Raw genomic sequence first — 24,862 nt, 5'->3', positions numbered from 1 at the left:
CTCGAATTAGAGATAAGTTTGAAGCTGATGGAACTATTCAGGACGTCCATAAACCTGCAACAGTTATTCAATTGAGGGCAACCATTGAACATGAATGTACAAATATCCCAAGGGAATTGTTCCATCATGTGTGCTATTCCATCGCTTCGCGTTGTCAGCAGTGTCTGGAGCAGAACGGACATCAGTTTGAGAACATGCGATTACAAGACAATCGAATGATATTTGTAGAATCTTTTACATGTTGAAAATTATTCGAATTATAATAAACCCCAAATTTACAATTATTTAAAGTGTGTATACATTTTTTGGGACACCATGTAGATTACATTGTTGTCCTGAAATTCAAATCGTTTTTATTGTTTCATCCACTGTCTCATTACTTGATTTTTTCATTGTTAAAAACTAAAGAGAAAATATTCTGCTTAATATTTGTGTAGTTTATGGGACAAGCGAAGCTACAATGATGCGGAATTAATAAAATAGATCAATCAGATATTTGCATGATTTCATAGGACTGGTTTCCATTAGAAGGGTTTATGTACATAATGTGAGGAGCAAATGTAAGACAGTAATGACATCTTATGGTAGTTTCACGGATATTAAGTTATATCTAAACGATTGCCCTGGAATTGAAAATAAGACAATATCTCCGGCGAACTAATTCGTCACCTAAGACGACCAGCTATAATAGCACTATAATGTCATGTGATGGGTTTCCATTAAATGCAAAACAAATTTTGAACAAACGAAACTACAATATCATGAAATTTAGAAGATAGATGAAACAGATATTTACATTTTTATTTACTCTATAATCTGGATATTACGGGATTGTCCCTATTAAAAAAAATCATGTACATAATAAACATAATTTAAGCAAGACAAATGTACTTAAATTAAAATAAAACTTATTGAAGGTCAAATAATTTTGTGGAATCATGTATATGAAGTTATATGCAAACGATTTAGTTAAAATCAAATAACAAATATTCTCGACGAACCAGCAGGTAGCCAAAGGCTGCTAGTCTCTACAATAATAATGCTGAATGGTTATGTTTTTTTTGTTTTTTTTTTGGCGCTCTACAAGACAGATCGTTTAGCATACAACCACCAAATTTGACACATATACCCCTTGGAAAGTGGAAATGTGCATGTCTGAACGATTTTTTAAAATTTTAATTAAAATGTTAAGTAATTAAAAATTAAGCTGGATTTTGGTGTTTTTCTGTGATAAAGTTAGAAAACATTGTACACAAAAATGCATTTCACGTCATTTTAAAAACTACCCTTTTGCGAATTCTTGATGAATTTTGATAATTTCTTTTTATTATTTTTTTATTTATTTGTCCGTATTTCTAACAACTGATTACATTGTTCCTCTGAAATCCAAACTATTTTCTATGTTTCATCAAATAATCACGGGATTTTCTTCCATTATTTAAAGCTAAAGAAGAATTCTGTTTAATAACTGCGTTAGTTTACAAGACGGATGAAACAATTAAAGGTACAATAACAATACCGTGAAATTTAGAAGATATATGACCGGATATTTATGTTTTTAATAAAACAATGATGTCATGGGATTAATCGCCTTTAGAAAGGTTTATGTATAAATTGAGGAAGCATATGTAAGACAATTAAAATAGCATGGCTTTAATGTCTGTTAATTTGCCAGAATCGTGAAGTTATATTTATACGATTTATCTGCAATAAAATAAAAGCTATATTCCCAGCGAACTGGCTGGTTGTCTGAGACGATTAGTTTCAAATTTTAAAATAATTAAACTGTTTGCTGAAAATGTAACAGTGGGCAGCCAGTGAAAGAGTAAAGATTTTTACAGAGCGCCATCTATTGGAGAAAGTAACATCTCCCTATAAGTAGTTCAAAGTCATTGCCATTTATTTTGAAGATTATTGAAAGAAGTTTCACATAAATAAATAATTATTATGTACATTTTTTGAAAATAATAATTACATTTTTTTTTTCGAAATTGAATAAGGGTAAGTTGATCTTCAATCATTGAAATTTGTCATGTGATTCAATGTTTGGCATCACTTCTGATTGGAAACATAAACAAATGTGTTGAAAGTTATCATGTGATAACACTTAAAGGGAAAAAAGCCCTTGTTGTTATGCGTCCCATATTTTTTACATAATTTCCATCTCTCTGACATTGTCCGAACATATATTTTAGTGGAAATTTTATCTTTTATAAAAGTACTTATTAAAATGTTCCTGAAAAATTTATCGTCGACTCTTAAACAGATTGCAAGTCATTCTTGCAAATTTAAACATGTTGCAACATCGATGTTAAATTTTAAAAGCTACAGATCTAAATTTTCAACAACGGTTAGGGGAAATTTTAACAAATTGACTGAGAAAGACATTGATTTCTTTCAATCATTATTAGGACCCACCAGAATCATCCAACACAGCGATGATCTGGTCTGTTACAATACCGACTGGTTGAAAAGCCACAAAGGTAAAAAGATATTTTCTAAACGTGATTAATGCAGAACATAATTCATTTTTGAAATATTATTATAATTCACGATTGAATGTTTTCCGAATACAGTAAGATTAAAGATATTTTAAATTCTCATTTCCCAAATTTCAGTATGTGTGAAATGTAGACTTAAAGTTTACACATTTTTTTTCAAAACGAAATATTTAATTCAGAGATTTATTATATTTGACCCATTATAAAGCAACATAGAACATCGTTAAATGTTGATGCCTGTATTAAGCATTTAGATTTTATGCAGATTGTAATGTTATTGTTTATTCTCATTAAACAAATATAAACTTAAAAAATAAAAGTGACTTTCAAGATATCTGTGGTAGCGAGGAGTTAGGAGTAATTTATTGTGTAACTGGGTGGCTTAATAAAATGCTTCACATTCATCTAACCATTTTCTTCCTATTAGTAGATAATCTTCCAGTTTCTTTTTTTCTATTCTCTTATGTTAATTTGTTTTCTTTTTTTTCCTTTCTCTTATATTAATTTGTTTTCTTTTTTTCCATTCTCTTATGTTAATTTGTTCTCTTTTTTCCATTCTCTTATGTTAATTTGTTTTCTTTTTTCCATTCTCTTATGTTAATTTGTTTTCTTTTTTCCATTCTCTTATGTTAATTTGTTTTCTTTTTTCCATTCTCTTATGTTAATTTGTTTTCTATTTTTCTATGTCTGACACATGTTGATATTGATACTTAGAATCTAATTCAGCATTAGAAATGTTCAGTGAAAAGTCCTTATGCAGATTAAAATGTCTTGCAGTTTATGCTCAAATTTCAATTCCTTCAAAAGCCTAAAAAAGAAAAAATAGTTTATTATTTAGCCACATGATATTAGTGAACTTTAGATTTTATCACATAACATTGGCCAATATAATCAATAAACTAATATGACATCTTTGGTAATTAATTACTGTCCTGCAGTTAATGCACAAGTACTGATGTAAATCTGTGATTCTTAGAAGTTAATATTTTCCAAATGCAAATTAAACTCAACATTTATTAAAAGAAAAAATTGTTTCTCTTACAATATTATTTGTATGTCACATCAGTATTCTGACTTATTTGAAATTATATCAAAATTATACACAGAGATAGCTATCAAAGTTTTGTATATGGGCTCTTAATTATTGTTTAGTGGTACATTTAGTTGTGTGCATTTTATTTCATTAAAAAATTTTCTTTTTGTTGATCTTATTTTGAGATAGATGTATTGTATATTTTCTTTTAATTTTAAAGATTTAATTTAGAATGAAAAAAAAACTTTGATATATACTACAATAAAAACTTTTAATCTCTTTGGTCTGATATTACTTATTTTGTCTATAATTGTATTTTCAAATATTTAAAATATATTCATAATATATTAGAAACAAATTAAAAAGAACTCCCATGACTGAATTTCTATACCATTTTCAAAAAGATTATTCATTTGTTAGATATATTTTGAATGTTGTATCTAAATCATCAGTACTTTTTCAATAGCAAAACCCTAGAATAAAACCTGGCAAATTACATTACACTTACATTAAATCTAATCACCTGACTTTAACAATGAATATTGTTGCTATCATAATGCTGTCATCATTTAAGCTGTGTGGTCATTGAAGTCCTGTCAATTTAAAAATACTGAGATGCATTTTAATAGAATACAAAATTCTTTTGGAATTTGTCGTTAATTTATTAACTTTATCATGAATTTTCATTATTTGATTCAAGGAGAAATAATTTCTTAACGCTTTTAAACTCATGAAACTATTTTTTTAATCAAAAGATATCTTTCAAAATTTTAGTATTAATGCTAATTTTGGCATGTTAAAAATATTCCTTACTAAGTATTACTAATATATTATAAATCAGCAGTTTTTAAATAAATAATGGATATTGATGTGTACATGGAAATTTTTATTTTATCTTTGTAGCATGCAAAATAAATCTTAAAAAGACCTGAAAATGTCAGATTTGAATCAAAATACATTACTGTTCAACTAACTTTAAATTGGATGCAATTTTGAAGTTTCACTTATATTTTTTTCATTGTAACAAAATTTCAAATAATATATTACACATTTAAAGGTTTACGTAAAGGAATGTTTACAAATTAGATCAGATTATATTGAATAAAATGTCATGTAATAGATATAAATAAAATATTTATAATGTAATTGCAAAATTAATTTTCTAATGTTTACAGGAACAAGTTCCCTGGCTCTCCGTCCCAAAACTACTGAGGAAGTCTCTGAAATAGTGGCATATTGCAGTAAAAATAAACTTGCTGTATGCCCACAAGGTGGCAATACTGGATTGGTTGGAGGAAGTATACCAATATTTGATGAAATTGTTGTATCTATGAGTTTGATGAATAATATTTTACACTTTGATGATAGTACAGGTGAAAACAAAAGAATTTTTCATTTTATTGAATAATTTTGTATTGAAAATTGTAGTATTTCATAGGAATGCTAATATGCACAATTCTTCTTAATTATTGATAAATAAATAGTGTATCTTATTTGTTATTTTTTGGAACAGGAACATAGTATGGATAAGTGTCCTAGACACAGTATTGGTTTTTCAACATATTTGACTTAAAAATAAAATAAATACACTAATAATATTTCTTCAAGATAGTCATTAGGATTGATATTCTTGTCCTCATTAATAAACTAATATTATAAAATAATTGTGGAAATATACTGAATAAGTAAACAGAAATAAAATATTGCTTAAGTACTTGAGAATTAGTAAATTTATATCTGTAAGGCATATATCATAAAATTTCCATCAGGTAGTTTGTTATTTTCTAGAATCTTCTTATGTATTAACTCATATTATTTTGCTCTGTTTATGAAATGTAGGATTCAACAACCAGTTTGAATTTAAACTTATGTAGTCTTTATCTTTGAATAATTTCTAGTACTATATATATATATATATATATATATATATATATATACCCACAATTCTTTATATAGGTGCATCCCGAATAAATAAAACAGTCATTTGTTGCAATAAATATTGAAGTTCATAAAAACAGTTTAGGTTCTGTAGAAATGTATAGTAAAAATACAATACAAAAATTAAATTTTTATACAGTCCTGATAATGAAAAGTGTCAACAAGTAAGATTTTTCTAGATCTCTATAAAAATAGAACATTTTGGTTTTAATCTGGAATACATAATGGAATATTCAAAAGTAAGTTTATTGACCTGGACAATTTTTTCATACTTCAAACTAGTGTTTAAATTAATATTTCATTGTTTCATGGATATTACTCATATCGTATTAGGTTAAGAATTATGCAAAATCAGAAAATAGTAATGCATTTATTAATCCTTATTAAATTTTAAACAGTCAAAATTTATTCAGAATATGTATTTTCAGTTTCAATACAAAATTCTTATTTTTAACAATATTTGTGTATTTACAATTCAGTTCATCACTTGTGACATCAAGACAAGTATCTTAAATTTGTTAGCAAAGATGTTCCATCTACTGGAAGCATTTAATCCAACTCTAAACATAAGCAACTTCATAAAAGCACTGGGACATCAAATTAGTTTATCAAAGAGAAAATGAAACAGGTCTTTGTAAACTAATTCATCTGTCAAGGAGCTCTGCATCCAACTATTGTCTTATAGCTGACATGAGGTAACACCATCTAACTGTAATCAGTCATTTGGGTGTAATGCTGAGGGCAATTCATCCTTTAGTTCAAACATAATACAATTTAGTGAATATAGACTACCTTCCAACATTCTGTTGCACTAAATGGGAATATGCAGTTGTGGAGAAGAAAAAAAATAGGAGCCACCTAGATTTATTCTGGCATTGATCATTGTACAATCATTAAAAAAAAAAAAATGTAATTTGAAAAGAATTAACATACTTTTCAAAAATTTCCTAAGGAGCCATCTTAATTAACATAAGAATGAAACTTGCAGTGGCAACACAATTTTTCTTGTAAAATTTCAAAACTATATTAATTCTTCCCGGAAATCAAATTTCATTAATCCATGTCTAGTCATTTTAAAATTATAAGTTAATAAAATTTTAAACTTTTATTCATGTTTAAAATATTAATATAATTATTAACATGAACTTTTTTACTTTGAAAATATGAAGTATTTTTCACATTTTGCGTGCTCATTTATCATCAAAACGTAATATTCAGTATGCAAAAAATAATTTCAAAATTAGAATAAAATGTTTCTAAATGACAACACATTTAAATTTGGGCATAAATTGAAAGAAAAGCCCATTTCATGAGAGCATGCAAAATTTCTGTGCATTTCTCTGAGTAGTTTTCCTGATATATTTAGTTTTTGGTATTGTCTCTGAAACAATGCGTTTAGGAATACATTCACAAATATCAAAATGTCAGCAGCATTTTGTTTGGCATTTAAATGATACCAACTATGCATTTATGCAATCAAAAATCTTTTTCCATTTTGTTGTAATGTAAGGATATATTTAAAAAGTTTCATCAATGACAAAAAATATGAAATCAAAGTAAAAATAATGTTTCTATTGTAATTATGTTTTATTAATAGCCTCTGTTTTAAATGTTTTCTTGTGGCAAACTAGAATTTTTTCTTATCAGTTCTTATAAAGGTACTTACAAATAAAAGAAATGATTGAAAATGGGAATTTTATTTCCTAATAAATGTTTTGCAGAATTGTGACAATTTATTTTTATAAACATGCTGGTTAAATTATTTCCTTGTATAATTACTGTCTAGTGAACTCCATACTTTTTGACAAGAAAAAGGCCATTTGTGTTTAAATTTATTTCTGTGTGTATATGTACCCAATATTTCTTTCAAAAGTCTCCAATTTCATAAAATTAATCTATTTTAATTGTAATTATTATAATATTGTATGTGATCATAAATAGAATAAGATAATTCAGACATTAAAGCATCATTGGATAACGCATTTGGCATTAATTTTTTATAACATTTATTTCATCAGAATAAAATTATGCATTTTTTACATCATTTAAATGAAGGGCAATAGTAGATCAAATAAAATTTTAAAACAATGAATTTCACTTTACTTAAGATTAATCTAGTGTTAATAATGTAAGGAATATAAAATTTTGTAAGAATTTTTCTTGGTAAACAAAAATATTTTATAATAACAATTAAAAAAAAAAAACCTACCCAAAATTTTGCATGAAATTCATTTTTAAGCTATTATTATTATGATTTTGAAAATTTGATACTTGCAAAGACTAATAGTGATTATAAATGCCTTTTTTTTATGAATTGTTTGTGGTTGTATTTTATTTGACATTGATCATATAAACTATCATGCTTTATTAAATAATTCTATTTAGGCTCATTAAAGCACTGTTCATATATTCTTTTGAAAGGAATTTTAAACACTCTATTTTGAACTCTAAAGAATAATTATGTTGGTGTTGATAAATTGCATTTAGATATATTATTATTATTATTAAATTTTTTATTGATTTTTATTTCATATATATTTAGTTGATAAATACGGATTTAATTTAATTCATTTTATTGTGTTTAATCAAAAACAATTTGCTTATTAAACTGAGTACTTCTTACTTAAGACATCCTATGAAATAACTATTATCATAATCTTGCATATATATATATATATATATATATATATATATATATATATATATATATATATATATATATATATATATATATATATATATAATTGATCATCTCTGGTTACCAACTGGTTCACCATGAATGGTAATTTCAAATAAATTATTTAAAAATAACTTAATGTTCATGATTCTGCTAAATTTTCAGGCATTAAAACTGTGTTATTTTAGTTGTCTTACCAAAGTTTTATTTTATTGTGAACATGAACCAGTCCCATAATATCATAAGGATATTAAAAATGTAAATGTCTGATTCATCTATTTTCTAAATTTCAAGATATTATAATTTCACTTTCTTTGTTTGTCTTGTAAACCACACAATACTTCTTCTTTAGCTTTCAACAATGGAAGAAAATAACATGTTAAAATGTTTAATGAAACAATGAATTTCATGGGAACAATTTAATCTAATATTGTAAATTAGGTGAAAAAAATTATTTTAAAAAATTCCAATAAGTTAGCAAATATTCGTACTACTATTAAATTGGTATCATTGTAATGGAAAAATTTTTGATTTTGAAAATGTGTGTAATTTAAATGAAGGATTGGGTCTCGGCACAGCCACAGGAATTCTGGGAACAAGGAAATCCTTCGGCTCGTTAATTAATGGGATCATTGTGCTCAGGCCTATGGTGTATACTTTGAATAAAGTATTCATTTATACTCAGTGTCGTTTCGTACCTTTTCCTTTGAACACCCTTGTACTTTACAACATTTTATTTTTAGAGTGAAATAGTATTTTTGTGTTACAAAATTTTATTGAATGCCTGAAGAAAAAGTGGCAACTTCTTAAAATATCCTTCTGTTTTTGTTTATTTTTTGTCATATGTTTCAAATCACTGTAAGCTTAATTTTTTAAGCCTTAAACTGAATTCTTGATTTCAATTCTTTGTAGGCATTCTGCAGTGTCAATCGGGATGTATTTTGGAAAATTTAGAAAATCTTGTCAATGACAAAGGATATACTGTTCCCGTAGATTTAGGTGCAAAAGGTTCTTGTCAAATTGGAGGGAATATTTCTACAAATGCTGGTGGCTTAAGATTTGTTCGTTATGGATCATTGCATGGTAATGTCATTGGTCTTAAAGTGGTAAGTATAATATTGAATTTTTGAAATAACTACACCATATATTTTATTACAGATTTATTTTATTTACAGATAAAATATTAATGATTATGTTTTGATTTCGTTAAATTGTTTTAACTGCCCTGATTTGGTGATAGGCAGTAGTACTTCCACAGCATAGACTTCTTCATAAAATATTTTTAACTGTACTAAAATCTTGTGAATTGATTTGTGTTATATATTTATAACCTGGCTGATTAGAAGAAAAGAATTTATTATCATTTTTAAGCAATGTAAAAAAAAAGGTCCCATGTTCTTTGATGAAGTTAGTTGTTACATAGCTTATTATATTTACATATTATTTATGTATAAAGTTGTATTATTACTGGAATTTGTAGTACTTTATAATGCTTTGATTTCATAACTCAGTTAATGTTTCTAATTTAACAAGTCTTTTGCTTTTTTTTTTTTTTTTTCCAAATATTTTTTATGATTGTTTTTATTTTTTAAAAATTAAACTATAGAGAGCTTAAATTATGTTACTTTAGAATACTGTATCTTTATATGTGAGCTGTGGAAATCTCAAATTATTGAAGTGATGTCACTGACTTCTTTTATCTCGTTATCCCTTACATACACTTGTAAAAATAATTTGAATTTCTATCAAAATAGAAGTGAATTTTTCAGTGAAATTTTTTAAATAAAAAATCATTTGCTTCTTCTTTATTCATTGATAGAAAATCATTTGTTGTCGTACATATTATTTTGTGACTTTTTCCTAATATTTCCGAATAATTTTAAATATGTATTATTGTAGGTGTTGCCCAGTGGTGAAATTCTAGATTGCATGAACACTATGAGGAAGAACAACACAGGATATGACCTAAAACATTTGTTTATTGGTTCAGAAGGCACTCTAGGAGTCGTTACTGAAGCAGCTATTCTTTGCTATCCTAAGAACAGTGAAACAGCTGTGGCATTTCTTGGTACTGATAGAAAATGTCCATTTTTGTCCTGAAACTTCTTTAGTTTTTACGGGTATTGTATAATGCAGATACATATTTGAATTTGTGTTTGATTTGATTTTCTATTATTTGTTCACTTAAACTGCTTTCAAAATCAGTAAATCATCAAGGGGGATTTTGTACATTCTGCATTCAAATTAAAAACATACTATTTTATTACAACAATTTTAATATCTAAAAATTATATTTCCACTTGTGGTTTTTAAAAAAAGCACGATGAAGCCAATATGTTGGAAGCAGTCAATGGTTAAAAACTGTTTAAAACTAACTTTAAAAGTAGGATAATCATTGTATTCATGTAAGAACTTGTATGGAGACATAATATATAATTGAATGGTTTTATTTTTTTATTTGATCATTTTTCATATTTTGAAAACAATTTTTGTGAATCTTGGATTTTAATATTTTACTTTCAAATTACATATTGTTTATTCAGTAATTCGATGGAAAAGGGCTTTACATATGCATATTTGACCATAGTATCCACAAGACATAATGTTATGTATCAGTTCCTTAATGAATTTTTTTTTCTTGGCCATTTGATTAAAAAGCAAATATTTTCATCAGCAAACTTTTCTTCCTTAAATTATTGATTATTCATTTTATATAATATTTTGTTTGAGAAGGAACATAGTTCATTGTTTTATATGCTTTTTTTAAATGCCATTTTGTTTTATAATGCAAAATGCTAATAAGTTTTCATAATGAACACAATTATGTTTAAGGAGTTTTTTTCTTAAATTGTTTTTTTTTCCCCAAAAGGAAAAAAAAAAAATATTCTAAGAATTAAATACATTGAAATTATTTGGAATTTTTTGTTGCCATTTAAAAATTGTAACTTTTAAGATATGTATGATATAGCATTATTCTGTAACATGTTCTGTTTTGTGCATGATGTTTATATTTTCATACAGGGGGGGGGGAACATTTCTCTTTATCTTTTTGTCTAGAATTTAGTAAGACACTATTGACATGTTGAATGGCAAAAATATATTTATCACTTACCTATTGCTCTCTGATTTAAGATCACACAAAATTAAGAGTTTATGTGAAATGAAACACAAATTAGCATTGTTTCTATCATCATACAAACCATTTAATGATTATTTAACAAGAAAGCATTGCAAGGCATTTTTATTTATTTATTGTCAATTCATATACTGGTACATCAACTTCCGCATATTTTTCAGTCATTGGTTTCATTTTTTCTCTCTTTTGTAACAATTTAATTAGCAAAATTGCTTTATGCTTACTGTCTCTTACTTTTTCCCTTGAACTTTTTTTCTGTTTTCCTAAAGCTTCATAGCACCTCACTATTGCTAATTTTCCTAACTGAAACAAATATCTTAAAATCAGAACATTTAAAATGCCCGTGTTAAAATATATAGCATTATGCATAATTCTTAGATCAATCAAAGAATTTTCTTTCAAACTTTCAACAATCATATCCTTGTTGATTGTAAATCCACTTTCCACATTGCCAAGTGACAATACAGGAATTATTTTAAAACTTCCTAAAAATGAGAAAATTCTTTGATCCTCAAAACATTCGAAAGGGAATCATCTAAACGAATTTCTTCAGTAAATTGACCAATCTGATCTAGGTATTCACTTTTTTTTTCAAGCCAACAGTATTTATGAGCCAGCAATATTTTTGATCAGTTTGACCCCCCCCCCCATCTTTTTTTTTTTTTTTTTTTTTGCTATTTTAGCAGCTCTTATTAATATATAAAGCTTGTAGTCATTATTCCATTTTCTCAATCTTGAAAATTGGACTAATCTATACAGAAGAAAAGGGAAGAGCTTCTTCAGTGCGACTGGTATTGCTTTATTTTTAGTTATGCTGACGATCTTTTATTTTTGCAATGTTCAAAGAAATTGGCATTTTTTGGGGGGGGATGAAAAAAATTAGAAATTTAAAATTCTCCGTACTTTCCTGGCTTTTAAGGAAAGTTTCGGAATTCCCTGGATTTTCTCAGTTTTGTAGATTATTATTAAATCCCCTGTATTTTTCCAGTAATGTGATAACCCTGTTACAAAACAATTTTTTCATCTTTAGATAATAGGTAGATTAAATCAAAAGATATTTTCTTCATATGAAAATTTTGATATAAAGACAGAAAATGTCTTTTTTTTTTATATCATTGGATGAAATAATATAGTTTCTGAACAGTTTAAGTTATTTTGTTTTTCTTCTTTGATACCATCAATTTAACTTTAAAACTTTGAACTTTTTAACTTTGAAAAAATAAATTTAAAACTAACGTAATAGTATACCTTGGAAGTGTGAATCAATTTCCTAAATATGTAAAGATATTTGCAGATAAGCTCAACACAGGAAGCAAAGTTTGAATGCTCTTTTGGTACACAATCTGTGTATGCTAAATGACAAGAAAAATAATAAATTATTTTCTGAAATTTTTATTTTATCAAATTGTGTTATTCTTTATTATCATTCCTGGTACGCATGAACAATATATACTAAAATTTTTTATGATTTGGTAATGATTCTGAATCTATTGAATTGAACTTGAAATTAATTTTCAAGAAATTTATGTCAGTACATCCAACTAATTATTCATTCAAACATAATTTTGAATATCATTTGGCCTTACATCATCAGAAAAACTAGTTGAGGAAAGATGTTAATTTGTATTTTCATTTCTTAATATTCTGATGTTTTCCCCATCAAAAATAAAAGCAAGACTTGGAAGAGAATTGATATGATTATTATTGACTGTGTAATTCATTGTAAAACTATAAACAGTAAAAATGTAAAGTATTTACAATTTTTGCCTTTCAGGATGTAATAGTTTTGGAGATGTTTTAAGCTGTGCAAAAATAGTCAGACAGAAATTATCAGGTCTCTTGACATCTTTGGAAATGTTAGACAATCAAGCTGCTGATACTTTGAGAGATAATTTGAAAATTAATGTTCCTATTTCAGAACATCCATTCTATGTACTCATAGAAATATCTGGTAAGACTCTTTATTTTTATTTTTTTTGTTAAATTTTTGTGGTTATTTAGGAGGCACATTAATTAATAATTGGTAAAATTGCTGTTGCTAAAAATGTTAAGCAATAACAGAAATTTCATTCTAGATTTTTATGCTGAAGTTTTCAAGGGAGAGATTCCATTTCATTTTTATTATTAACTGCATGAAAAATATTTGGTGATCTTCAAAGGAATTCTGTTTATTGCTTATTTAAAAAAACTGCACTTAATAATACATTTTCCTCATAAACAAAAGAATTAATCTTAAATTTTTCAGTTGTTATGCAAAGCAATAAAAATTCTTGAGCTAAAGTATATATCGATTTCAATTGCTCCCATGTGTTTTTTTAATTCCATTGATTAATTTATACGAACCTTGTATTTTTAAGTAGATTTTAGCTAGTATATTTCCAATGATGTTTTATTACATTGTGGCTTTAAAATTTTATTATTTTTAAATTATTTAAATGAATTGGCTTGTTATTATATTAAATTAATTTAGTAAATTGACTTGTTTCTGCAACAAAATATACAAACTGTTCTAATTTAACATAACATTGCTTTAGCTATATTTTTCCTTTCAAATTGATGTTTGTAATAGAATTTTAACAGAATTTTAAAAGACTATCTACTTTTTATTAAATTTAATTGAAAATGCTTGTTAAATCTCTTAGTTAAATAATATTTATGTTAATTTTCATTTTCATTCATCGAAGAAATATGGAAATATATATTATATATATATATATATATATATATATATATATATATATATATATATATATATTGTTACGAATTTCCTGCGATGTGCTTAGAGTAAATTCAAGAAGCAGAATCCTTTTAACAAAAAAATAAATAAAGCTATTTATTTAACGAAGACTGCGCATTCAATAGCTCATTCACCAGCCTACAGCTTGCTTGCTGTCTAAGGCTCCAATACAACTCCTAATCTTTCGTGCTTGTTTTTATATGCTCTCTGCCGGAAGTGACGTCACTAACAGGAAGTTATGTCATTAGAAAAATCCAGAACCTTGGAGAGAATTCAAGAAATCAGGATCCCTCTAGAAAATCCTCTCTGTCGCCAAGGTTTCCAACTTCCGTCGCCAAACTTGGCGACAAAAATTAATTGCCTAAAACATCGCCAATGAGCCAATATCTCGCCAATTTGGCGACTTGCTATTGAAATACAATGGGATACATATAACATTCATTATCATAAGACAAATTACACCAATTTACAGAATTCGTAACATTGCCCCCCTCTCAAGGACTGCACGTCCCGGGCAGTACAATCCTTGAATAGGTAAAAATTATTTACAAGTATATACAATGGTCGACAGTACACAGTTACATACAAGCATATAAGTGGCTCTTTCGATCAGCTAGTTTCGTCCCTAGAGTTACAAAAATAAGGGGCCAGCCGATCACAATGCACTACCCTAGGCCTTGAGTTCTTAGATTTTTGGATACGAATCACAACGTCATTTAGTCTTTTTAGGACTGTATATGGGCCGTCCCAATTTGTCTGTAACTTTGGAGAAAGTCCTTTTCGTCGAATCGGGTTCCAAAACCAAACCTTGTCACCTTCGTGAAATTCATGTCCTGTAGCTCTCGTGTCGTACCTGGTCTTCATCTTTTCCGTTGCGATGTCGATCCGATTACGGGCGAACTCGTGCACACTTTCTAAACGTTCCTGTATTTCATGGACATATTCTTCAGGAGAAGAAGGCACATCAGGAGGGCGCCCAAACAGGAGATCACAGGGCAGACGGAGTTCACGACCGAAGAGCATCTGGGAGGGAGTGAATCCAGTGGTTTCATGGACGGCACTTCGATAGGCAAGCAGGAACATAGGAAGCTTCCGATCCCAGTCTTGTTGATTCATGGAAACGTGGATAGAGAGATGGTTTAAGATCGTTCTATTAAATCTCTCAACCATGCCGTCTGACTGGGGATGTAAGGGGGTAGTTTGTGTCTTATCAATCTTAAGAAGGACACAAAGTGCCTTGAATACAGCAGAAGTGAAATTTCTGCCTTGATCAGAGTGCATCTGAAGGGGCGTTCCATAGCGAGAAATCCAGTTCTGCAGTAATACTTCGGCAACTGTTGTAGCTTCTTGATCAGCGATCGGGTAAGCCTCGGGCCACTTGGTAAAATAATCCTTGACAACTAAGATGTATTTGTAGCCATCATTTGAACGTGGGAGAGGCCCTAAGATGTCCAACGCGATTCTTTCAAATGGTGCCCCTACATTATAGCGCCGTAATTTTCCACGGCATTGTGTTTTGGGTCCTTTTCGGGCCCCACATGCATCGCAGGACTTGCACCATCTTTCTACGTCATCTCTTACTTTGCTCCAGAAAAACCGCTCCCGAACCTTTTGGATGGTCTTCAACATTCCAAAATGACCTCCGGTTGGACTACTGTGTAATTGTTCCAACACTTCCGGTATTCTTGATCGTGGGAGTACTAATTGCCATTTTGATGTTTTGCCATCCTCAGACTCCCATTTTCTGTATAATACACCATTACGAATATGGAGTGAATCCCAGAGAGCCCAATAGCGTTTGCTATCCGGACGATAGCTGGAGATATCTTGCCAACTGGGTCTAGTGCTAGATGATTCAAGAAGTTCCAAGATAGGTTTTATGTCGGCATCCGTAAGTTGAGCTTCTCTGACTTCTTTATCGCTCCAACGGTCTATTTGTGTCGATACCGAATCCTTTATTTGACGAATGACAGGTGTTATCATGTCATATTTCTTCTCGACTGTAGTGCAGTAAGAACAAGCATTCGAGCATGGTCTTCTTGATAAGGCGTCAACATTACCATGAAGGGACCCCTTGCGATGTTTGATCTCGAAATCGTACTCTTCAAGTTTCTGAATCCATCTAGCTATCTGGCCTTCGGTGTTCTTAAAATTTAAAAGCCATGTCAGGGACGCATGATCCGTTCGGAGCAGAAACTTCCGACCGTAAAGATAACTATGAAAGTTCTCAACAGCTTTTACAATGGCCAGTAATTCTTTTCTGGTGACGCAGTAATTTCTTTCAGGCTTTGAAAGACACTTGCTCCAGTATGCGATGACATGTTCTTGGCCGTTAATTTCTTGGAATAAAACTGCTCCAACACTTTCATGGCTTGCGTCCGTGTCAAGAATGAATTGCTTTTCGGGATCCGGATAAACTAGAATGGGAGACGATGTTAGAGCCGCCTTCAAGCTATTAAATGCTTCCTCGCATTCGTCTGTCCACAAGAACTTCTGTTTGTTTTCAGTCAGCCTGTGGAGAGGTCTCGCGATTGAAGAAAATCCTTTAACAAATCTTCTGTAATATGTGCACAGACCGAGAAAACTTCTAAGCTCATGCACATTTTTAGGGCGCCTCCAGTCTTTTACAGCTGACACTTTCTGTGGGTCAGTTCTAACACCATCAGCAGAAATTATGTGACCCAGATAATTCACCTCGTGACGGAATAAGTTGCATTTGGAGGGGTTTAGCTTCAATTTGGCCTCTTTCAATTTTTCAAATACTCTCCTTAGGTTGCTGAGGTGTTCCTCGAAACTTTTCCCTACAATGATGATGTCGTCTAAATAAACAAGGCAAGCTTCAGGAGTGAGTCCGTTCAACACTATCTCCATGAGGCGTTCGAAGGTAGCTGGTGCATTACAGAGACCAAACGGCATGGCCTTAAACTGCCAAAGTCCTTGTTCTCCTGTCGTGAATGCTGTCTTTTCACGGTCTTCAGGATGTATCTCTATTTGCCAATAACCGCTTTTCAAATCCAAGGTAGAGAACCACTTGTTTCCGCTAAGAATGTCTAACGTGTCATCGATTCGTGGAAGTGGATAACTGTCCTTTTTTGTGATATCATTGAGCCGTCGATAGTCTACACAAAATCTCGTAGATCCATCTTTCTTTCGGGCTAACACGATGGGAGAAGCCCAGGGACTCGACGAAGGCTTGATGACATCTCGTTCCTGCATGTCCCTTAGTAGATCTTTAACTTCTGTTGTCTTAGCAATTGGTAGTCTTCGGGGATTCTGTTTAATAGGAGAGTGATTCCCAGTTTCAATTCGATGTTGAGCCAATTTCGTTCTCCCGAGGTCACCAGATGTACAGGAAAACAGTTCCTCGTATTCGTCAATAAGCTTCCATGCTACACTTTTCTGTTCCTCATTCAATTCAGTGGGCTTCAACAGATTCAGTTCGAGTTCTTTAGAAGGCTTTTTCGACATGATTTCGGGATGTTTCTGTATACAGGTGACTGGAGCACATGTTGCTAATACGTCGCCTTTCCTGATTGTTTTAGGATTACCAGTTAGATTAACAACTCTGACTGGTACAGTTTCCTTCGAAAGATCTACCAGTGCGGAAGCAACCAATACACCTTTTGGAAAATTTTCAGAGTCCGGAAATTCAGTTAGACCATGTCGAAAGTTTTGACTTTTCTCAGCGGCCCCTCTTACAAGCATCTCAATTCGAGCTGGAATAGTAATATCACTTTTACAAGTTATTCGATGACACGGTTCTCTTTCAACAGCTCCTAACTGGAATAACGCTACATCTTCCGAATTTGAGCGTAGCACATTATTCTCAAAGTCAATTACAAAATTATGTTTTGTTAAGAAGTCCAAACCGAGTATAAAAATGTCGGTGATTTCGGCTACAAACACGGTATGGCCATATAACACATTTCCAAACTTAATTGTTATATGCATCTTGCCAATAATGGGGATTTTATCCCCTTTCACGGTCTGAAGGGTAACGCAGGGCGGTGTCCGAAGAATTTTTACGCCAAGTTGTTGTGCTAAATCTTGGCGCAAAATGGTGACATTGGCCCCTGTGTCAACGACCATTCGACATGGAAATCCATTTACATTCGCTTCAATAAACAGTCCGTTCTCGCTGCTTGATGAAATTTGTAACACTTCAAAATGGGGCTTTTCATTCTCTGGCAACCTCCGCCCCGCGAGACCGCCACTACCTAGTTTTTCCTGAGTATTATTCCTCGACAGGCTCCTAGGCCGTTGATCTTGGCGAGCCTGGCATTGCCTTTGGAGATGGCCTTCTGCTCCACATTTCCAGCAACGGGCGTTGTTTCTTTTAAATTTGCCTGTCTCCTCTCCAGACCTCTGCTTCATCCCCCGGAACTCCTCTAACAGTTGTGTCATAACTTTAAGTAAAGGATCCTCATCTCGTTTCACCTCCGCACCTCTGATAAAGTGACGATCCCTTCTCGATGCTTGTTGTGCCGCTTCAAACTTGATCGCGTAGACTAAAGCGGACTTCAGATCCTTAGTTTCCGCCATTCGTAGTGCTTTTTGTATTTCTACGTCTCTGACGCCATCGACGAAATACTGCACAGCTAAAGTCTCTCTTACTTCAGTAGGACAATCGGAGAAGGCGAGGTGGGACAGCTTTTCAATGTCCGTTGCGAGCTCTTGAAGGGTTTCGTTGGGTTTTTGTTGGCGAGTCTTTAACTGAAGTCGGCTATAATCCTTCAGGCATTTCTCGCCAAAACGCAACTCTAGGGCACTTGAAAGAGCATCAAAATTTAACTGTTCATTATCGGGAATTGTCCTCAGTATATCTGCAGCTTCGGCTCGGAGAGAAGAAGCCAATTGGCGAGCTTTGGTAATTGGATCCCAGCCATTAGCTTCTGCGACAATGGCGAACTGCGTCTTATACACCTGCCAAGATGTTTGTCCGTCATACGGCAGTAATTTCATACAGGGTCTGTTGACAACAGGCATATATCGAGCATTTTGAGATTGATTTGCAGCAGCCAATCCAAATTCTTGAGGAGTTTCATAGGACTCTCTTGATTCTTCAGTAACTTGAACTTCCATTTCTTGCTTCAATTTCTCAAATTTCTTTTCCATTTCTTCTAATCTTCCTTCAAATCCCTCTACTTTAGCATTGGCTACCTTCACGGCGTTATTAATTTCCTTCATCTCAGATTTCATTTCTGCTTGTCCTGCTTTCATTTCGACTTGTCCTGCTTTCATTTCTGTTTTCATTTCAACTTTTCCAGCTTTCATTTCTGTCATGAATGACAAAAGTTGCGTTAATTTGTCTTCCAATGCGGATTCTTCCTTCTGCTTTTCTTCCGCAGCTTTCTTACTCTGCTCATTCGTTTCACCAACGTTGTCGGATATACCACCACAACTTTGCTCTCTTTCAAGAGCTTCTAGAAGACGTTCGATCAAGTCATCTTTCAGTCCTGATGTGGGCAAATTCCTCGCCGACAGTTCGTCTTTCAATGCGGCCACAGTGAGTTGCGACAGAGATTCTCGATGAAGATCAGCCATTTTCCTTTATCTTCACTATTCGATCCCACTTCTGACACCAATTTGTTACGAATTTCCTGCGATGTGCTTAGAGTAAATTCAAGAAGCAGAATCCTTTTAACAAAAAAATAAATAAAGCTATTTATTTAACGAAGACTGCGCATTCAATAGCTCATTCACCAGCCTACAGCTTGCTTGCTGTCTAAGGCTCCAATACAACTCCTAATCTTTCGTGCTTGTTTTTATATGCTCTCTGCCGGAAGTGACGTCACTAACAGGAAGTTATGTCATTAGAAAAATCCAGAACCTTGGAGAGAATTCAAGAAATCAGGATCCCTCTAGAAAATCCTCTCTGTCGCCAAGGTTTCCAACTTCCGTCGCCAAACTTGGCGAAATGTCGCCAAATTTGGCGACAAAAATTAGTTGCCTAAAACATCGCCAATGAGCCAATATCTCGCCAATTTGGCGACTTGCTATTGAAATACAATGGGATACATATAACATTCATTATCATAAGACAAATTACACCAATTTACAGAATTCGTAACATTATATATATATTTCATAGCAATCCCCCACTTCTTCAATAGATTCTGTAGTTTTTTTTTTTTTTTTTTTTTCTGATCTTGCTTCAAATCTAACTATATTGAAAAACTTATGAAATAAAATATTTGAATTTTTATGTAACTTAAATCTAAGGTAAATGTAGATGAAAGATAAAGTTATTAAAAAATATAAAGATAATAATAATGCAGTAAATAATATTTTCAAATACAAAGAAAGTATATAAATGGAAAATACCAAGATTTTGGAGCTAAAATGTTTAGATGATTTTGGAAAATAAATATTTTTAAAATATATCTTTTACATTTGATTTTAAGGTAATTTTTTTCACTGCTTATTACAAATTGAAATGCCTGCTATTTATTAAAGGATTTCTTAATGCTAAATTATACATGATAAGTAGAATGATAATTTTTCAATGATATGTTCAATACATTAATGAAGGTGGTTTTTTCTTTTAAAGCAAAATAACAAACTGAGTCTTGAAAATGATTTTTCAGAAACTATCTTTTTAAAAAAATTGTGTGTTGACAGTTTTTTATGCATTTGTAAAAAAATTTTTTCCTCAATAATGAAAACTAATTAATAGACTTTTTGATGCAAAATAAATGCACTTATTTATTTCAAATCTAAGGGCTCTCATAAAGGCAATTTATTTGTACATTTTATTATATGATGGTTTCCATTGAGTTGCAAAGTTAAGTTTTCCCCATTAAAACTTATTAATACATTTCAATCAAAATATAATAATAACAAAATGTAAAATTAAATCAAAATGGAAATAAATAATAAATATTAATTTGCATTTTATTTCATCTGTTTTTTATTTATTTGTTCCGAAAATATAGACTATTCTAAGGTTCATTGTTTCAAAAGCAGTTGTAAACTAACTTGATTGAGCAATAGTGTTTCGAAAATGTTTAGTATAAGTTTAAGATTACAATTGATTGATAATATTGTTAACATAAGCTTAAGATTTCATTGATAGAGAATATGTAAACATAATCATTTATGTTTACATAAAATATAAACATAAATTATTATATTTCTTTTTTTAAAGTGAAAATTATTAACAAGTGACTGAAGTGTTAAACAGAAGTATTGAAGTGGGTTTTTGATGTGTTGTGCACATTTGAAAGGATTTTTTTTTTTTTTTTGTCAATTAAGATGAGCTCTGTTATTGTTTTAAGCATTTTAAAATTATTTTTATTAGAGAATTCCTGTTGTTCTTTAAACTCTGAAAATAGTGATTTTTTAAGGTTTAGATTTTGTTCTTGAAAAACTCAAAAGCCACGAATATGAGTCATATGCAGATTTTTTTAAATGTGTTAATACATAAAGGTGACAGATTTTGATTTTAGTTCTTGAAAAGATATTAATGATTTATTTATTGATGAAGATTAATCTTTTTTTATCAAACTGTTTTAATATTATTATTTCATTTTAATATAATAGTTAATACATTTAATGACCTTCATCATATGAATTAAGCTTTATTGGCATTGTTATTTGAATTACAGATGGTATATTTCTGGGTTATAAATAAAAACAAATAATTTGCTCATTCAGCCCAATAGTTTGTATTGAAATTAAAATATCTTTTATACTTAAATTTTATAATAATTATTGATGGATAAAATGTTAATCAGTGATTTTTTAAAATTTGATTCATTAATTGAAATTTTTTTTCCCCGTCCCTAGGTTCTGATAGCGAGTATAATGAAAAAAAGTTGAATGAATGTTTAACTCTTTTGATGGAGAAGAATCATGTAAATGATGGAACTATAGCTACAGAGCTCAGTCGAATAAAGGTAGCATATTTAATTCAACAAATGAGATTTTTTAGGAAACTGAAACTATTGCTTATCAATTTGATTAATTTTAGTCAAAATTTAAAGAAAAATATATAATTATTCTAAAGGATAAGTGTTAGAGAATGTCTTCTCCCCTATAGTACTTAGATGTATTTTGAATTGAAAGAAACAGTAATAAGGAAGAAAAAAAAATCGTATTGTTCAAACATGAATTGAAATTGTGAGTAGAATCCTTCTCCCTCCCTCTCTCTTTTTAAAGTACCACTGTGTAAATGGATATTTCTGGAATTTTTTTAAAATTTTAATTTTTACATATAAATATTCTATTTTAATAAATATTAAAACAATAAATGAATGACATTTTACATAAGAATTTTATTTATAAAACATGAGTGTAGTCTGTAAAAGTTTTATTTTATTCTTCTGTTTGTTATTCCTTTACTTTTGTTGAGTGATATTTAAAAGAACTAAGTGATAAAGATGAAATTAATTCTAACATCTAAATCTCCTTTTCGAATAGTTGCATTCACATTTTCAATATAAATGCAACTGGTTATCAAAATAATGGAAACATCTTATATTTATAAAAAAATCCTTTATTAGTATGGTGTAGGACCACCTTTGGCATGTAATACAGCTTGGATTCGCCCAGGAATTGATTCATACAATTGTTGAATAGTGTTTAGAGAAATATTGTTCCATTCTTCCTGGAGATATTGTGAAAATTCTGGGAAGGATGCCTGTGGAGGATATCGATTCCGTATTGAACGCTCTAAAATAGACCATAACAGTTCAATTATATTGAGGTCAGGTGATTGTGTGGCCAAGGCAGATGCTTAACTTCATCGTCGTGTTCATCAAACCGCGATTGGACAAGTCTCGCTGCATGGATAGGTGCATTATCATTCTGGAGAAAGACAATCTCTTGCAGGAAACAAAGTTTGCATCATAGTAGGGACCTGGTCAGTTAATAATTCTTTATACTTCTCCCCAGTGATCCTTCCTTTCAGGGTTACAATTGATCCAGCAGAAAACCACTATATGGCTGTCCATATCATCACAGATCCATCTCCATGCTTGACAGTTGGTTGGACAATCATGATTATACGCTTGTACAGGTGTCCTCCAAATGTGACCTGTCCTATTATAGGGAAAAGTTTGAAACATGATTCGTCAGAACACATTACTTTCTTCCACATATCAATCGACCATGTTTTATGAGTGTGACACCACTGTAGACGATGTTTACCATTAACCTCTGTGACAAGTGGCTTGGAAATTGCTGCTCTGCCATAAATGTTCTGTTTATGAAGGTGTCTTCTAACTTTAATAACGACACTAAATGGGTATTGAGCTCTGCAGTCACTTTTGCTGCAATTGTTCGCTTTTTAGACATTACAATCCGCTTCAATACCCATCAGTCTCTTTCACTGAACTTCTCTTTCTCCGCACTATTTTGCTTTGCCGATCTTGTCTTGCCGCGCTGTGTGTATGTTGTCATGACTTTAGATACTGTATTTCTAGAAACACCTAAAAACTGGGATGTTTCAGTCACACTTGTTTCCTGACGGGCTCCTACAATTTGGCCTCTTTGAAAATATGAGAGGTCCGACTTTTTACACTTTTAAAAAACATCCAAGAATTACAAAACTTCAATAAAGCTAACACATGCTACCAGAATATATACATTATAAAAAAAACTGGTAGCTATTATTATATTTTAATGCTTATGAACCTGTACATTAGTGGTTGCAAATAATAGTTTGATCTGTTTTAAATGAAAACGTTTTTATAAGCTTATTTAATAAAATATTTTACCAAAAGTGTTTTAAAAAAATCTGTTTGGAGTGTATAATGTATTGCAACATTTTTATGTTGCTGAATTTTTTTAAAAAAAAATCCTTGAATTTTCTAAAAGTGAAAGTTTAAAATAATCTGATAATATTTTTTCTAATTATGAAAATAATTAAGTGTAATTTTATATTCCAGAATTGCTTGATTTTTCTATTACTGCTTTTTATTAATGGTTTTCAATTCACTTTGTACTTCTTTATTCATTCTTTTTTTCTTAGGCTGTGTGGTCAGTTCGCGAAAGAATAACGGAAGCATTGCTTCAAGAAGGCTATGGCTACAAATATGATATATCTTTACCTCTGAATGATTTTTATAAAGTTGTTGAAATCATGAGAGAGAGACTTGACAAGAGGGTGACCCGTTGTGTAGCATATGGCCATTTAGGGGATGGAAACTTGCATTTTAATGCAACTACTCGGACTTTTGATCCTGAAGTGTTGTCTCTCATTGAGCCTTTCATTTATGAGTATACATCGAAAAGAAATGGCAGTATTAGTGCTGAACATGGAATTGGTTATAAGAAAACAAAATATCTGCACTTCAATAAAACGCAAACAGCAATAAATTTAATGAAGTCAATGAAGGCATTAATGGATCCACAAGGAATTCTTAATCCATACAAAGTCTTACCTTGAATGTAATTAAAAAATTGTTCCTTGTTAATTTTGCTTTTTTTCCCCCTGATGTGCATATGTTCAAAAAAATTATTACTGTATTATTGTGAAATAAACTATCATTCTTTATTTTTGATAACATAATTATCATATAGTCTAAATTTTGATTATTATTTTATACTTATTTGGTATTAAAATCATAAAATTGATTTTAATAAAACATGGAACATAGATAAAATTGAAATATTTTGCAAGAAATTTTTATTATAATGTTTAAAATGGCAAAAATTGAAACAAAAACTTACCAAATTCATCATAACATTGATTTATAGTTTTTTTACAAAATTTAATTGCTATTATGACCTTCTTGAAAAAAAAATTATTCTGAAAGTTTTAAACATGAAATGATATTTTGATTATAAAAATTATACTCCTTGTAAAATTAGATGAACTATATTTTCATTATTTTTA

At 30.3% G+C, this 24,862-nt stretch overlaps 1 protein-coding gene across 1 annotated transcript; it reads left to right on the top strand.

Moving 5' to 3' along the window:
* Positions 1-2,078: 2,078 nt before the first annotated feature.
* Positions 2,079-24,501, top strand: LOC129988122 (D-2-hydroxyglutarate dehydrogenase, mitochondrial-like). The gene is made up of 7 exons (XM_056096256.1): positions 2,079-2,483; positions 4,710-4,907; positions 9,062-9,255; positions 10,049-10,217; positions 13,060-13,236; positions 21,811-21,920; positions 23,996-24,501. Exons 1-7 carry the CDS (start codon positions 2,231-2,233, stop codon positions 24,410-24,412), a joined length of 1,518 nt encoding a protein of 505 aa, XP_055952231.1. The 5' UTR covers positions 2,079-2,230; the 3' UTR covers positions 24,413-24,501.
* The last annotated feature ends 361 nt before the right edge of the window (positions 24,502-24,862 follow it).

Source organism: Argiope bruennichi, chromosome 10 (assembly GCF_947563725.1).
Source record: "Argiope bruennichi chromosome 10, qqArgBrue1.1, whole genome shotgun sequence".
Lineage (NCBI taxonomy): Eukaryota > Metazoa > Arthropoda > Arachnida > Araneae > Araneidae > Argiope > Argiope bruennichi.
The sequence above is the reverse complement of the archived record's forward strand: the minus strand, read 5'-3'. Positions and strand labels throughout refer to the sequence as shown.

What these genes read in the sequence shown, in the direction of transcription:
- LOC129988122 (XM_056096256.1), top strand. Translation starts at nt 2,231, where the DNA reads ATGTTCCTGAAAAATTTATCGTCGACTCTTAAACAGATTGCAAGTCAT. An exon ending in ACACTTTGATGATAGTACAG is followed by an intron (nt 4,908 to 9,061) that starts GTGAAAACAAAA and finishes AATTCTTTGTAG; the next exon opens with GCATTCTGCAGTGTCAATCG. An exon ending in TGTACTCATAGAAATATCTG is followed by an intron (nt 13,237 to 21,810) that starts GTAAGACTCTTT and finishes CCCCGTCCCTAG; the next exon opens with GTTCTGATAGCGAGTATAAT.